General features: G+C 39.4%; 1 protein-coding gene across 1 annotated transcript; it reads left to right on the plus strand.

The window, feature by feature from the left end:
- Positions 1–340: 340 nt before the first annotated feature.
- On the plus strand, positions 341–10,575 carry LOC120530049. The gene is made up of 2 exons (XM_039754204.1): positions 341–382; positions 8,273–10,575. The coding sequence occupies exon 2, from the start codon at positions 8,285–8,287 to the stop codon at positions 10,352–10,354; it is 2,070 nt and encodes a 689-aa protein (XP_039610138.1). The 5' UTR covers positions 341–382; positions 8,273–8,284; the 3' UTR covers positions 10,355–10,575.
- Positions 10,576–15,812: the final 5,237 nt, after the last annotated feature.

A 15,812-nucleotide genomic window follows, 5' to 3' on the forward strand; every position in this document is an offset into this window, starting at 1 on the left:
ACTACCCACATTTACAACTTTTTTTATTTGTGCACTCTCCGGCAAATTTCCTAATCATTTTTGTCACTGTGAAAAAAGTTGGGCACATAAATAGAATGACAAGCAGAAAAAAAGCTTTTTTTAGAAGCAGTTCCACCAGAAAGTTTCATAAAGAGAGGAATTATGAGACATTTTAAAAACTATTAAACAAGAAAGCAGACTCATACAGTAAGTGTCATTCATAAGTAATGTTTCACTTACCACAAACTCAATAATAGCAAAAGGGGAGGAGAGAAAATGTAGCCACTGGGTGGCTATAAAACACAGCAGAGTGAACACAATTGTCACTCCTATCTGAGAACCTTCTTCAACTACTGTACCTCTGAAGCTGAATCTTCTCCAGGTTTGTGTCCTGAGTGTGTAACAGTGAAGTTTGTCTTTGTTTATTATTCTGCTGTGTAACCAAATTTTGAATTGTAGCACACCAGAACAAAGAGAGTAGTCAACATTTCTTACGCCTCTGCTAGTAAGTTATTCACTTGTGACCAGTCAATCTAAGCTTCCATTGTCCTGTAAATATAACAAATGGATTTTCTTTTTAATTTTAATTAGTGTTTTTTTTATCATTTTCTCAGAATAGGGTGGGAAGTGTCCTATAGGTGTTTTGCTGTGCTGTTCTGTCTTTTGAGAGGTTATTCCAGTATATGAAACTATATAAAAAATTATTATAGAAGATAAAAAAATATTTTCTTTAAATTATATTTTATTTTTAAAACCCCTGAAAGGTCAAACTAAAAATCATTATACAAAAGTGTTCTTCAGACAGATACAAAGGGTAAGTCTTTATATGAAATTTGTTATTTTAACCTGCACTTTCCATTCTGAAATTCCAAATTACAAAATGAATGGGAACTTACTTGGTTTGTATCTTTTTTTGAAAATATAGTATATGTCATTATGCTTTAAGCATTTATTTAATAAAATACAGAAAATTTAAATATTGTATAAATCTATATGTGTGTGCCATTCAGGAAAAAAAAGATTAGTTCATGAATATATTAATTGGTTTTAATACGTCCATTCATATATATATATATATATATATATATATTGGTTCAGATATATACATAGCTTTGAATACATCAGTTCAGATATATACATCAGCTGAGATATATACGTGTGCATCCAGTATCTCGAGCTTCCTTGTCTTTTTTTTTGCAAAGTGCTTTGAATAGTGAGAAAAGTGCTATATAAATGTAAGGATTATTATTATTATTATTATTATTATTATTATTATTATTATTATTATTATTATTATTATTATTATTATTAAACATGTAAAATGGTTATAAATGCAAGAAATTATACATTTACTGCTTTATATTTCACATTATTAAAATAATAATATAGAAGTCATATAAAATGGTATAGAATTTGCATCATATTTCTTTAAATTAGTCTTTAATTTGTTTCAAAAAACTCTTACAGCACACCTTTGAACCGTTGAAAGTTGCTGATCTAAACCAATGAATATCTGAAAATGTGGATGAAGATATCTGTATCTCGTAGAATTCAGTGTCCCTTCTAATTTGGTGCAGGTGCACCACGAGGCACAGATATTTTCATCGCACCTGTTCAAATATATATTCATTGATCAGGTATTTTGAATGGTTCATAGGTATGCCATAAGATTTCTAAAGCAAATAAATTAAATACTTCTTTAAAGAAATACGACACAAAAGAAGTCTACGACACAAATTTTATTCCATTTTATATGATTTATATATCATTATCTGCTGTGGGCTGGTGCCCTGCCTGGGGTTTATTTCCTGCCTTGTACCCTGTGTTGGATGGGATTGGCTCCAGCAGACCCCCGTGACCCTGTAGTTAGAATATAGCGGGTTGGATAATGGATGGATGTAGGATATATCATTATTTTACTACGTTTGTATTGTGTTGTCACCGTGCTGTGGAATCTTGCCAATTAACGCTTCTTATTGTCGAGCACATATTGTGTGCTTATTTATCCCCCACTACGCCACGGCTGAATTTGATCACGCATACACACGTATAATAGTAATAATAATAAGAATGATGATGATGATGATGATGATGTCTTACAATTATACAGTGCTTTTCTTACTACTCAAAGTACTTTGCAAGAAAAAAAAAAGGAAATCCCACGTCGCTGACCCATAAATTGTTTAAGTGCAAAGCAACAATCTTACCTTTGTACAATCTCTTACTGCTAGATATGGCACCTGATAATTCTGAGTACTGCATTTTAAATTTTAAAATGTAATAAATAAATAATATCAAAAAGATTTTTTAAAATGCAATTTTGGAGCAAAGACGTTAAGCAGTTATTATTATTTTTTGTAAGTCAACCATAAATAGCAAAAAAAAAATATATATATATATATATGTTTTCATTAATGGCATTCAAATACGTAGACTTTAATATGGAGTTGGTCCCCACTTTGCAGCTATAACAGCTTCCAGTCTTCTTGGAAGGCTTTCAACAGGATTTTCAAGTGTTTCTGTGGGAATTTGTTCCCATTTATTTTGTAGAGCATTTATAAGGTCAGACACTGATGTTGGATGAGAAGGCCTGGCACACAATCTCCACTCCAGTTCCAAAGGTATTGGAGGTCAGGACTCTGTGTAGGCCAGTCAAGTTCTTCCATATCAAACTCATCCCATCTGGTCTTTATGGGCCTTGTTTTGTGCACTGGGGCACCGTCATGCTAGAACTGAAAAGGGCCTTCTACAAACTGTATCCAACAAGCATAGCATTATTTAAAATGTCTTGGTATGTTGAAGCATTAAGATTGCCCTTCAGCTGAAGTAAGGAGCCTAACCCAACCCACGATAAACACTCCCACACCATTATCGCTCCTCCACTGAACTTCACAGTTGGCACAATGCAGTCAGGCAGGTAATGTTCTCCCAGCATCTGACAAACCCAAACTCGCCCATCTGACTGCCCAACAGAGAAGCATGATTTGTCACCCCACAGAACATGTTTTCACTGCTTCACAGTCCAGAGGAGGTGAGTGTTACACCATTCCATTGGACTTGGTGATGTAAGGCTTGCATGCAGCCATAAAAATCCATTTCATGAAGCTCCCACTGCATAGTTAATACCAATGGAAGTTCAGTGGGACTCTTCAGCTATGGAATTAGCAGAGTGTTGGTGACTTTTACGCGCCATGCACCTTAGCAGTCGTTGACCCCACTCTGTGACTTTACATGGTCTTAAGCTTTGTGGCTGAGTTGCTGTTGCTCCTAAATGCTTCCACTTACAGTTGCCCCTGGAATATCCAGCAGGGATGAAATTTCTCAAACAGTCATATTGCAAAGGTGACATCCCATCACAGTACCATGCTTGAAGTCACTGAGCTCTTCAGAATGACCCATTTTGTTTCCCAAATGTTTGTAAATGGAGACTGCATGGCTAGGTTCTTGATTTTATACACCTTTGGCTGTGGGTCTGATTGAAACACCTGAATTCAATAGTTACGAGATGTGTCCCAATACTTTTGTCCATATAGTATATTTACTGTATATAGTGTGGATTAAATTAGATTCTACTTTATTTGTCCACAAGGGAAAATTAAAATTTCCATCTTATAAAATTATGACCAGCCAGCTAAGATTCTTCAAAGTGTATTTTAAAAGGTTGTAAGGAGTGTTTTAAATTACTATCATGTCTCTGCCTTCTATCCCATCCACTGGAGGGGACACTTACTTCCACGGCTGGTGGATACCCATAGAAATGCAGCCCAGTGAGTTTGGTGGCATTTGCTGGAACTTGAGCAGATCAGATGTTTCAGCACACCTTAGAATTCATCGTGCTACGGCCATTAGCAGTTCTATCATCAATGAAGAGATGTGTGCCAGTACCTGTGGCAACCATACATGCCCAGGATGTAACACCTCAACCACAATGTTGAACAGATGAGGTGGTCTGCCTTGGATCTTGGGCAATTCCTTTTTGCCTCTTACACTTTGCCCTTGCCATAACTCTGATGCAGGTTCATCTTTGTCTTGTCTGTCCACAAGTCCTTTTTCCAGAATTCTGCAGGTTCTTTAATGTCCTTTTCTCGCAAACTGTAATCTGGCCATCCTGTTATTAGGGCTAACTAGAGGTTTGCATCTTGCAATGTGGCCATTGTGTATCTGTTCATGAAGTCTTCTGCTGATAGTCAATCAATCAACATTTATTTATATAGCACATTTTCATAAAAAAAATGTAGCGCAAAGTGCTTTACAAAATGAATAGAAAAATAGAAGACACAATAAAAAAAAAAATAAATAAACATAAGTCAACATTAATTAACATAGAATAAGAGTAAGGTCCGATGGCCAGGGTGGACAGAAAAACAAAAAATAAACTCCAAAACTGGAGAAAAAAATAAAATCTGTAGGGATTCCAGACCAAGAGACTGCCCAGTCCCTCTGGGCAATCTACCTAACAAGTCAAACAGTCCTCTTTGTATTTAGGGTTTTCATGGAAAGACTTGATGATGATGGTCACGTAGACTTCTGGCTTTCAGTCCATCAATGTTGGTGCATCATGATGCTTTGAGTAGGTGGTGATGGCGCAGGCCGCCATCACAAAGAAACCGGAAAAAGAAACAGGAGAGAGAGTAGGGGTCAGTACGGATTTTGGAACCACTATGAATAGTTATTATGATGAATTGAACATGCAGAGTGTGTACTGGGACCCGGACACAGGCAGACGGACAACATAGTTCCACCACACACCATTTATTTTACAACTATTATATACAAGATTAAAGTGCACACAAACCCCAGTGCCTCCAGCACCGATTCCCCCAATGTCCAGGCCACACTCTCAGTCACTGTGCCTCTCTCTCTTCGCCGCATCCTGTCCTCTCTCCAGCTCTGTCCTCTTCCACCTGACATCCACTAATGACTGGAGGGAGGCGGCCCCTTATATGGGAACCGGATGGGCTCCAGCTGCTTCCCGGCAATCTCCTGCAGACACACCCCCGTGTGGCGGAAGTGCCGGCTGCGCACTCGGAAGCCCTTCGGGTGTCCCCTGTCTTCTTCCCCCCAGCACTTCCTGGTGTGGCGGAAGTGCTGGGCTCCAGACTTCTACAGGCACCGGGGCGCCGCCTGGCGGTGGCCACGGGTCCCTACAGGGCTGGGCTTCCAAGCCCTTTACCCGAGGCCCCCAACATAACCAGGGCGGACGCCCCCTCACAGTCTGGAGGAGGCACAAGCCCTCCTCCGGTCCTCCTGGGCGTCCCGGCTCCAGCCCCGGCCGGGTACCACACAGGATATTCTGGCACCGGGGCGCCGCCTGGCGGTGGCCATGGGTCCCTACAGGGCTGGGCTTCCAAGCCTTTTACCCGAGGCCCCCAACATAACCAGGACGGACGCCCCTTTGCGGTCTGGAGGAGGCACAAGTTCTCCTCCGGTCCTCCTGGGCGTCCCGGCTGGGGTGCAACAAGAGTATCAGTATTAAGTTAAAGTGAAGTTATAAAAAGGCCATGTTAAAGTAATGTGTTTTCAGCAGTGTTTTAAAGTGCTCTACTGTATTAGCCCGGCGAATTCCTATTGGCAGGCTATTCCAGATTTTAGATGCATAACAGCAGAAGGCCGCCTCACCACTTCTTTTAAGTTTAGCTTTTGGAATTATAAGGAGACACTCATTTAAAGATCTAAGGTTACGATTTGGAATATAAGGTGTCAGACATTCCGATATATAAGATGGAGCGAGATTATTTAAGGCTTTATAAACCATTAGCAGAATTTTAAAGTCAATCCTGAATGACACAGGCAACCAGTGTAGTGGCATCAAAACTGGAGAAATGTGCTCAGATTTTCTTTTCCTAGTTAGGATTCTAGCAGCTGCATTCAGAACTCATTGCAAGTGATTTATGTCTTTTTTGGGTGGTCCTGAGAGGAGTGCGTTACAGTAATCTAGTCTACTGAAAACAAAAGCGTGAATTAATTTCTCAGCATCTTTCAATGATATAAGAGGTCTAACTTTTGCTATGTTTCTTAAGTAAAAAAATGCTGTCCTATGTGTCTCTGACACATCCATATCTGCGTCCTGGCGACTGTTTCTGATCTGTTGGACAGGCATTTGGGGCTTTTTCTTTACCATAGTGAGGGTTCTTCTCTTATCAGCAGTGGAAGTCTTCCTTAGCCTACCTTTTCCTTTGCAATTACTGAGCTTCTCGGTGCATTCTTTCTTCTCAATGATATTCCAAAGAATTGATTTAAGTCATCCTAAGGTTAATCTGATATCTTGACTGGCTTGATTCTTGCTTTTCAGCCTCATGACGACTTCTTTGACTTTCATTGGCACAGCTCTTGTCCAAATGTTGAACAATAGCAACTACAGACTCCAAAGGGTAGTATAGTAGCAAGCTAAGGTATCTTATCAAGCAATGAAACATACCTAAGGAATCACAAACACCTGTGACGCCAATTATTCCAAACATTATGGTGCCCCGAAGTGGGGGGTCCATGTAAAAAAGTGTTGTCATTTCTACATACTGTAAATGAAAGTCTGCAATGTGCACTTTAATTACAATGTCTGAATTGTCTGATTTGTAATTTTAAACAGTGGAGTAAATCAACAAAAAATGTGTCTTTGTCATAATGAGATTGCATTTACATATTGTAACCAAACAGAGCATTTAGTATAAAATACAACGATTCTGAATCGAAATAAAATGGAGGTGCTTATAGTGGGTGCATCAGCTAAAGCCCAAATTGGTCTTGGACTTCTCGGCTCTTTCTCTGTCTTTTGCAAATCTCAAGTCTGCAGTTTTGGTGTTATTTTTGACAGTAACCTCTTTTTTGAGAAACAGATTAATTCTGTAGTCAAGAGTTGCTTTTTCCAGCTTCATCTTTTAGGTAAGATCAAGCCGTTTTTATCTTCTAGATAGATAGATAGATAGATAGATAGATAGATAGATAGATAGATAGATAGATACTTTATTAATCCCAAGGGGAAATTCACATAATCCAGCAGCAGTATACTGATACAAAGAAACAATATTAAATTAAATAGTAATAAAAAGAAAAAAAAGAAAAAAAAAATGAAGGAAAAAATAAAAATAAAAAAGCAGACAATAACTTTGAGTAATGTTATTAGCCTCTTTACACTGGCTGCCCGTCAGTTTTCAAATTGATTTTAAAATCTTGTTGCTAGTTTTTAAATCTTTACATGGGCTCGCTCCTGTCTATTAATCTGAATTGTGTATTTTACACCAGCCGTCTAGAGTGCTTAGATCTTCTGGTCAGTTGTCTCTTGTTGTCCCTTGTAACAACTGTAAAACTAAGGTGGACAGAGCATTTGCAGCTGCTGCTCCTCGCCTGTGGAACTCTCTACCTCATCACGTAAAGGAGTCGTCTATAATTGAACTGTTCAAAATGAGATTAAAGACTCATTTCTATTCACTTGCATTGCGTGACATTCAATAATACTGATGGTTACCTCATTGTGATTATGTACTCTGACTTCTATTTACTATTTATTTTATTAATGTTCATTTATTTTATTCCTTTTTATGTTATTTATGTTAACTGTATTTTTTTTTTTTCTTCTTTTATTGCAAAGCACTTTGGCCACCGCATTCCTATGTTGTTTCAAATGTGCTATATAAGTAAATTAAAATGGACATCCATTTTCAAACCTACCTGTCCTGAGTAAGATAACAAGGAAGCTTGAACCTAAACTAGAAAGCACTGGATGCAAGTCAGGAGCAATCCCTGGTGTGGATGCCAGCCGATTGTAGTGTGAACATACGGATACACAAACACACACTCTGGCCAATTTATCATCGCCAATCCAACTAATCTTTGTGTCTGTGGACTGTGGGAGGAAACCCACATGGAAATGGGGAGAACATGCAAACTCCACATAGGGAGAACCCAGGACATGAACCCCAGCCCCACAGTTACTAATGCTCCACCATGCCACCTGCATGAAATAGTGTTGAACTTTACAAAAAAAACTGAACTAAGTTAAAAAATATTCACCATGCCCAACTTAGCCATTAACACACATCCCTGCTCCTACTATCATGCAAACAAATCATAACACATTTTCAGAAGCAACCTTCATTGAGGCAGCTTAGAAGACTTGTTGTGAATAATTATTTAAGTTTAGTTTTGTGGTGTGAATTTTCTGTTGATTTCCCACTCTTTTTATCAATTTTGGGCAGTATTCAATGCAATATACACTTATGTTTTCACCAAAAATATTTATTTGTAATAATTACTGGCGATAATTTGTTCTGAACAGGAAACCTGAACAATGTCTTCTAATAATGTCCAAACTGCTGTCTTGAGCATCTCCAAAGCAAAAGATGTGAGACAAGAAACCGCTCTTCTGATGAAACCCTATGCTAACTGGGAAGAGTTCCTGATGCCAGGTCCACTCTCTATTGCCATTCTAGGGGAGTTGGTGTTCATTTCATCAAACGATGACTTCTCCATTAACAAGAATCCACCCAAAGGTGGGTTCAAATATATCCGCTATCCAGATTCCTTCCGAGCTTGTCTTATGCAGGTGTCAAACAACGGATGGGTGGCTTTTAATGAAGCTCACAAGAACATGGACCAAATCCGACTTCACTCTGGCAATGTACCAAATTACATGAAAATGGCTGTGAAGACCCTCATGCAAAGCAACACTGACATGGTGAAAGCACTTCTACCTGGTCAGTTGCAAAACATAGGAAACATCGCCTCTGAGTGTGTCAGACTGGCAGAGACAACAGAAAAGAAATTCACAGATGTCATTCTGCTCATTCAGGAGATGTTAGAAGCCTGCATGAATTCAAAGCAGTTTTATGAAGAAGATTTGAAAAATATCAAAATGAAGTTAGAAGAAGCTAAAATAAAGGAAGAGTCAGCAAAATTAGCTAAAGAACTGTCAGAAACGAACCTAGGCCGACTGTCCAAACAACTTGACGAGGCTCAAGACCAGTTTAAGAAATCCATGGACTCAATGCCTTCAGGCTGGGAACTCATCGGAATGAATTTTGTGGAAGGCTTAACAGAGTCAATGAATAATCTTGTTTCTGGAATGGTTTCAGTTGCCACTGCACCATATTCAATAGCCATGGGTGTCAAAAACTTAATTCAAGATTTTAGTAAAAACGAAGTTCCCTTAAATCCCTTGGTTGTTAATGATATTTATGCCAAATCAGTTCATCTGCTTAAACTGGCACAAGAAATGCATGCTTTTGTGGATAATGATACAATCAAATGGAAAGAGATATATAATGAAAAAAATGAATCTCTAAGATTTGATTGGTTTAAAAACCAATTTGAAGATATAGAAATAAAAATTAAAGACAAAGATAAGTGTATGCCCCTAGAGAAAGCAATTAAGATATGTCAAGATGGCATCTCTATTTGCTGCAAAATGTCACAGTATAACCCCCAGAAAGGCTTTACTGATGAAGAGACCAGTGAAATAATTAGGCAGATTAGAAATCTAAAAGACCAAGCTGAAAGGTTTGACTCTGAGAGCAAGTCTTTCACTTCTTCTTCTGCCTTTCCTGCAACCCCTCCAAATATTCTTCAGCAAGGTACTGGAGAAAAGAAAGGATCAGCTCAAGCTGCTTCTGACAATGCTCGATTTAAAATTCAACAAAGCCAAGCCCACCTTAAGCAAGTGCAGGACACGTATGAGAAGAATATGGAGAACTTAAAGAAGAACAACCAGGAGCTGGCTGACATTCTTGTCACCATGCACAGCTGTCAAGTAAAGGAGATCAATTTTAATACCACAGTGAAAATGCTGGTCAAGGGTCTTGATGCCATGGGGCGAGTGAAGGAGCAGTGGGAGAAAATGGTTCGCTTCTTCCAAATGATCTCCAACTTGATCAAAGCTTCCCTGGATACGTCTTTGAAGCAGTTTGTTGGTGCAGCTAATAATGTCTCAAAAATCGAAGGCTATTCCTCTGATTCTTTTGTTAAAGATATGATCTATACCTATGCTTTCCAGTCATCTAACATTGCCAATCTGGTCCATATGATTGCTGGGACTTATACTGAAGTTTCCAATCTTTATCTTATGGACCGTGTCAGCAGCCTTGGCAAGCTCATGGCACTGGATCCAAATAGCCCTCAGTTTGAAAGTGAACGTGCAAAACTGAAAAGCGATTGTGAGTGTGCACAGGAGGGGATATGCAGTCTTGTTCAGAAGAATAAAAATGATTTTGATAATCTCTTAAACGAAAGGGTCTTGAAAATTGAAAATGAGCTTCAGTCAGTGCTGCCACCAGTCTCAGACATGGAGCGCAAGAGGATTGAGAGCAATGTGAAGGCTGGTCTAAAGGAGCTCACCGAGAAGGAAGATGATCAGGTCATCTAGATACTACAGAAAGTTATGGATTGCATTTTGCTTTGCTTCTGATGTTAAAAATAACTCACTCTTATGAAGACTTGCTTAAAAAGATTTTTTGTTCCTGTGTCAATCATGATAACCTATAGCAGATTGATTATTGCTAATCCATTATGAAAACCTGAAAAGATTTTTTGAAAATCTATTAATATGTGAAAATCAAAACAGTGAAACCAGATTTTAAGTTAAAAGATCCGCTTCCTTCCATTTGTTTCTTTCTTGAACATTTTCTATGATATTCATTTGCATATAAGATAATAAAAAGATTTCTTAGAACAACTGTGTCTTTACTGAATGTGTTAACAAGTATCTTCTCTCATTATTAATTCAGTGTATAGCAAAACCTGACAGTCATATTTTCCCTTTTAGCGAGTCAAAACCAAACAAATTAGATACTAAAGATTTTAGGAGTACTGCTATGACAAGGCCTTTATAAAACCAAGAACATTCTGGGAACTGCGTTACAAAGTCATCCATACTACCATCCCACAGGACACGTACCGTTAATGAAGGACACTGCAGAGGTAACTAATGATCAGTCTGTCAGTTTATGTCATGGAGTGTCAGGCAATTCCTCTGATGTTGTAATTAAAAGACCACAGTTTTTATTTAAATCATTTATTTCAAGAAAACATCACATGGTGCTAAAGCAAATACAAAATGATTCAGTGGCTCACATTTGTTTGCAATTTTTGACTTTGGTTGCTTTATCACTGTCTTGCAATCAAACAGAAAATAAGAGCACATATGTTTTCTGGGTCTTTAATTTAATGCCTGAATTAAACAATCACGATCGCAGAAGCAGCCCAGTTACTAATTTTCTCTTCAGTAACATGTAGTCCAGGTAGGATATTTAAAATGTTAGTCTAGGACAGCATTTCTCAACCTTTAAGTATTTGCGACCCGAGTTTTCATAACAGTTTTAAACGCGCCCCCCCCCCTAACATTTTTTTGAAATGTAAATGCATATTTTATTATACCTACTTAACTTTTATCAACATTTATCTAACTCTATATTTGTTTTTCTAGTATCAGAATGTAGTTTAAGTTCATTTATTTTGGTTTCAACAGATGTTTTTTTCATATTTTTGATTCTTGTTTTCTTTTTTTCACATCTTCATGTCCTCCTTTCCTTTTTGTTACTTTGAGCCCCACTATGGGGGCCCGCCCCACAGGTTGAGAACCACTGGTCTAGGATAATCATTAACATCCAAAGGGCTAGAGTGTCTGCCTTAAAACCATGGGTTTCAATGCCTGGTCTGGCCTTCTAAAAATTAATACAGGTGCATAAATTTCAAACAATTTGTACTGTAGGCAATATGAATTGTGGAAGCTAGCGGCGCTGTTACCCAGTTGAACCCACTAGACAGACGTCCCAGACACACTTGTAAAAGCACAAGAAGATTCTTTTTAATATTTTCTTCAATAAAGTGCACAAAACGCCACACACTCCACAATTCTCCAGTAATAAACAATAATAATAAACAATAATAATAAACACAATCCTCCACTCCCAGCAGCTCCTTCCTCTACAACCCAACTCTTTTTAAATGCCTTCTTCAGGTGACCCAAGAGTACTGCAGGTTTCCATCCTCCTGACTCCTAAGTACTTCCGGGTTAATGTCATCATAATATCTCCCTGGTTCTTGGTGAGCTCCCCCTGGCGGCATCCACGGCACTCTACAGGGCTGAAGAACCGGACTCCATGTCTCATGCTGCCTTGTGGAAGTCCGGGGAACCATTTCCATCCAGGAGAGCTGCCATCTAGCATCCCGGGGGATGTATTGTCCTGCAAAGGCTGTTTTCTTCATTTGAGGGCCCCCCCGACCGGACTGAAATGCCGTCCGTCCATCACAGAATATATTTAAAAATATGCTACAGTATTCTTCAAAGATTAATATACACTATAACAATATCTTGCATTAAACAGAAAATATATTTCTTCTGATACTCTCCCTTCCTGGCTCCGAACACCACTAGACAAACACCACTTCTTTATACAAAATACACATTTATTAATAAAACACAGTCCCGCACAGCACACAGTGGTCCCAGCACCAAACACTCTGCACATGGGCCTTTCTCTCCCTGTCCGTGGACCTCCTTTCCTCTCTTCGCGTGAGCTTCGTCCTGCTCCCACTCCCGACTCTAGCTCTCTGATTGTAGGGAGGCGGCCCCTTATATTTCCACCCGGATGTGCTCCAGGTGCTTGATGATTTTCTTCCGGCAGCACTTCCTGGTGTGGCGGAAGTGCTGCCTTTGCACCTGGAAGCACTCTGGGTGTTCCTGGAAGGTCCTTCCTCCACCTTCCCAGGTGTGGCAGAAGTGTCGATCTCCTGGGCTCCTTGATGCTCGGGGCACCCCCTGGTGGTGGCCACGGGCCCCAGTGGGCTTGAGCCTCCTTGCTCCTTCCCTGTGACCCCCATAACATCCAGGGTGGTTGCCCCCTCATGGCCCAGGGGACGTATAAGCCACATCCCGGTTCTTCTTGGCGTCCCGGCTTGGTCTGACCACCAGCCTCCTGTGACACCATTGAATCCAGTATAGCTACCCCTGAACATTTTTCTCTTCTACCCTTCACAGCAATAAAATTTAAATCTCATGCCAACAATTTAGGACCATTAGTTTTCTAAATTTTTGTTTGTGGCTCGGTTGAAAAACTCTTAGATTACTGCCTCAGATGGCACTCTCACTCTCCCATCTTCAACAGTCCTGCATAGAGCATACGGGGGTCATCTCATTTCATATCCCTCATGGGCCTCCTCGGAAATTTCAGCTTCTGGAGACATTTTTATTGTTTCTTGACTTCAAACATTCGAGTTGCTGAGGTCTGAATTTGGAATCCCATCTTCTTCTAATGTCTGTTCTCAAAACTATGTTACCCTAACTTGACCTCTTTGTTCCCATTCATTCCCCAATTTCTGCAACTCTGTATCCTCTTCCTTGAGACCTGTTGGATCATACTATATGTTCATCTGTGCAAGGCCTCATATCAACTCTTACTGATTCTGTTTGGCAGCGGGACCTTCCCTTAACACCCCACTTTTTTGGAAATCTATTTTTAGTAGTATTTTATTTTCATCTAAGGACCCCAGTCTTCAAAAATATTTAATTTAGAATGGTTCAATGCAGCCCTGTGGTGGGCTGGAGCCCTGCCTGGGGTTTGTTTCCTGCCTTGTGCTCTGTGTTGGTTGAGACTGGCTCCAGCAGACCTCCATGACTCTGTAGTTAGGATATACAGTAGCGGGTTGGGTAATGGATGGATGGATGGTTCAATGCACATAATCTGCTTCCTAGAAATCATTTTGCTATGGGTCTGTCCACTGAACCCCATGGTTCATCCTGCCAGGTGAGCACCTCAGGTAATTTATTACAAATGTTTTGGGATTGGCCACCTGTCTCAGGTTTGTGACTGCCTATCATTAAATTTCTTTCTGCTGTTTGTCACATGAATATCCCTTCTCTTCCTCATATGTTTCCCCTACTGAACCCCTCGTCTCTCTGTTTCACTTTTATCCAGTGATGTTTTGTCTATAAGCACAACAGTTGAAAAGACAAACTTATCTTCTCACTGGAAATCGGATGTTTCTATCTCCATTGCAACTTCACAAACTTTGTTTCTCAATCTTACTCTCCTAGGACTCTCACTGGGTCATCTGCTTCATATGTTACAAAATGACGTGATCTTGTGGAAATTCTGCAGAGCCAGATGGCTGTTCCTATCTTCTTCTGGCTTCTTAAATTCTGGCTCAGAGGGGTCTGACAGTTCAGCTGCGTTTCCCTCCTTGGTTCTGCTAGACTGTTTTCTTTTTACCTGTTTAACGAGGCAAATTTTGTGGTTGGGTGGGCGTGGGGTTGTATTTTTACTTTCTACTGCATTTCCAACAGTTTTTATTTATTTTTTTAAGAAACCTGTTGGTGTCATTATCTCTATTTACATCCATCCATCCATTATCCATCCCGCTATATCCTAACTACAGGGTCACAGGGGTCTGCTGGAGCCAATATTATCTCCATTTCTCATTATGTTATTTAAACTTGAAATAATATTTGATCATAAAAACTTAACTATATTGAAAAATATGTACATTATTGCCGTTTTTGTTTATTGCAATAAATATTATTCAAAATATAAAAATGTATTTCTCAATATTATTTAAAATAATATCTTAAACCTATCTTTCATAATATTATTATGAACTAAAAGACAAAAGTAATAACAGAGTCCCATAAATACCTCAAAATGCCCGCTAGAGGTGAGGCATTAAATCTTTATAAAATAAAATATGTATATTACATAAAAATGCCCTGCCACACACAGGCTCTAAAGAGCACAGAAGGTACATAAGAACACAGAGCATAAGAAATTTGACTAACAGGTGGAGACCATTCAGTTCATCGAGCCTATTTGTTGAGCTAATAGCTAAGCTGTCCCAATATGTCATCCAGATTCTTCTTAACGGTTGTTTCTGATTCAACTCCATAGCTCAGTAGCTTGTATCAGAGTCCCTCAACTATATGTAAAGAAGTACTTCCTAGTTTCCAGTTTTAAATGCACTTCCCCTTCCTTTCCACTGATGTCCTCAGCACGTGATTCATCCTGAAGCGTGAATGCTGCTGGATCTAATTTATCAAGGCCTTTGAGGATTTTAAATACCTGGATTAGGCCACCATGTAGTCTTCTCTGCTTGAGACTAAATAGGTTTAACTCTCCGAGTCTATAACATTAGGACATGTCCTTAAGTCCTGGGATGCACCTGGTTGCTCTCAACGCACGCTTTCAAGTGCTGCTATGTCTTTCCTGTACTGTGGTGACCAGAACTACATACAATAACCCAAATGTGGTCTCTGGCTCCTCAAATATGGAGTGAGGCGGCTCATTTTATTCAGTACTTGGGAATACTCCAGGAGGTTCATCAGGATTACCTGGAATCTATCCCAGATGTGGTGGAAATCCATTGAATGCCTTTGCAGGTCCCCCTGGCAGTCCCCACAAACTCCAGCTCCCAGCATGCCCTGCGGGAATCTGTGGTACCAGAGCCGCCCAGGAAGGCTGCCCTCTAGTGTCCTAGGGAAGGTATTGCCTCAGCAATCCTCTCCCCTCCAGTACTTTCATTCCATTGACATCCCGGCCAGGTAATGGTAGTGGCCACCTGTCACAATACTGCATTTATATTTGAATTACAAATATTGTACATCCTATTGATAGACATGTCCATATATTTTGTGTGTACTGTACACTATGTATTAAGGTTGTGCATTATAAATTTACTGCAAAAGAACTGAAAAACTTTAAAAGATGTACGGTACTAACATTTCATGATTTTCAATACCAAAAGAAAATATCAGCTTTCCTGTCAGTCACCCACTCAACCTTTCCTCGACACTCACTTTTGAGTAAAAGCTTCTGTTTCATAGACATTATGAA

This window comes from Polypterus senegalus, chromosome 5, assembly GCF_016835505.1.
Source record: "Polypterus senegalus isolate Bchr_013 chromosome 5, ASM1683550v1, whole genome shotgun sequence".
Classification (NCBI taxonomy): Eukaryota; Metazoa; Chordata; class Cladistia; order Polypteriformes; family Polypteridae; genus Polypterus; species Polypterus senegalus.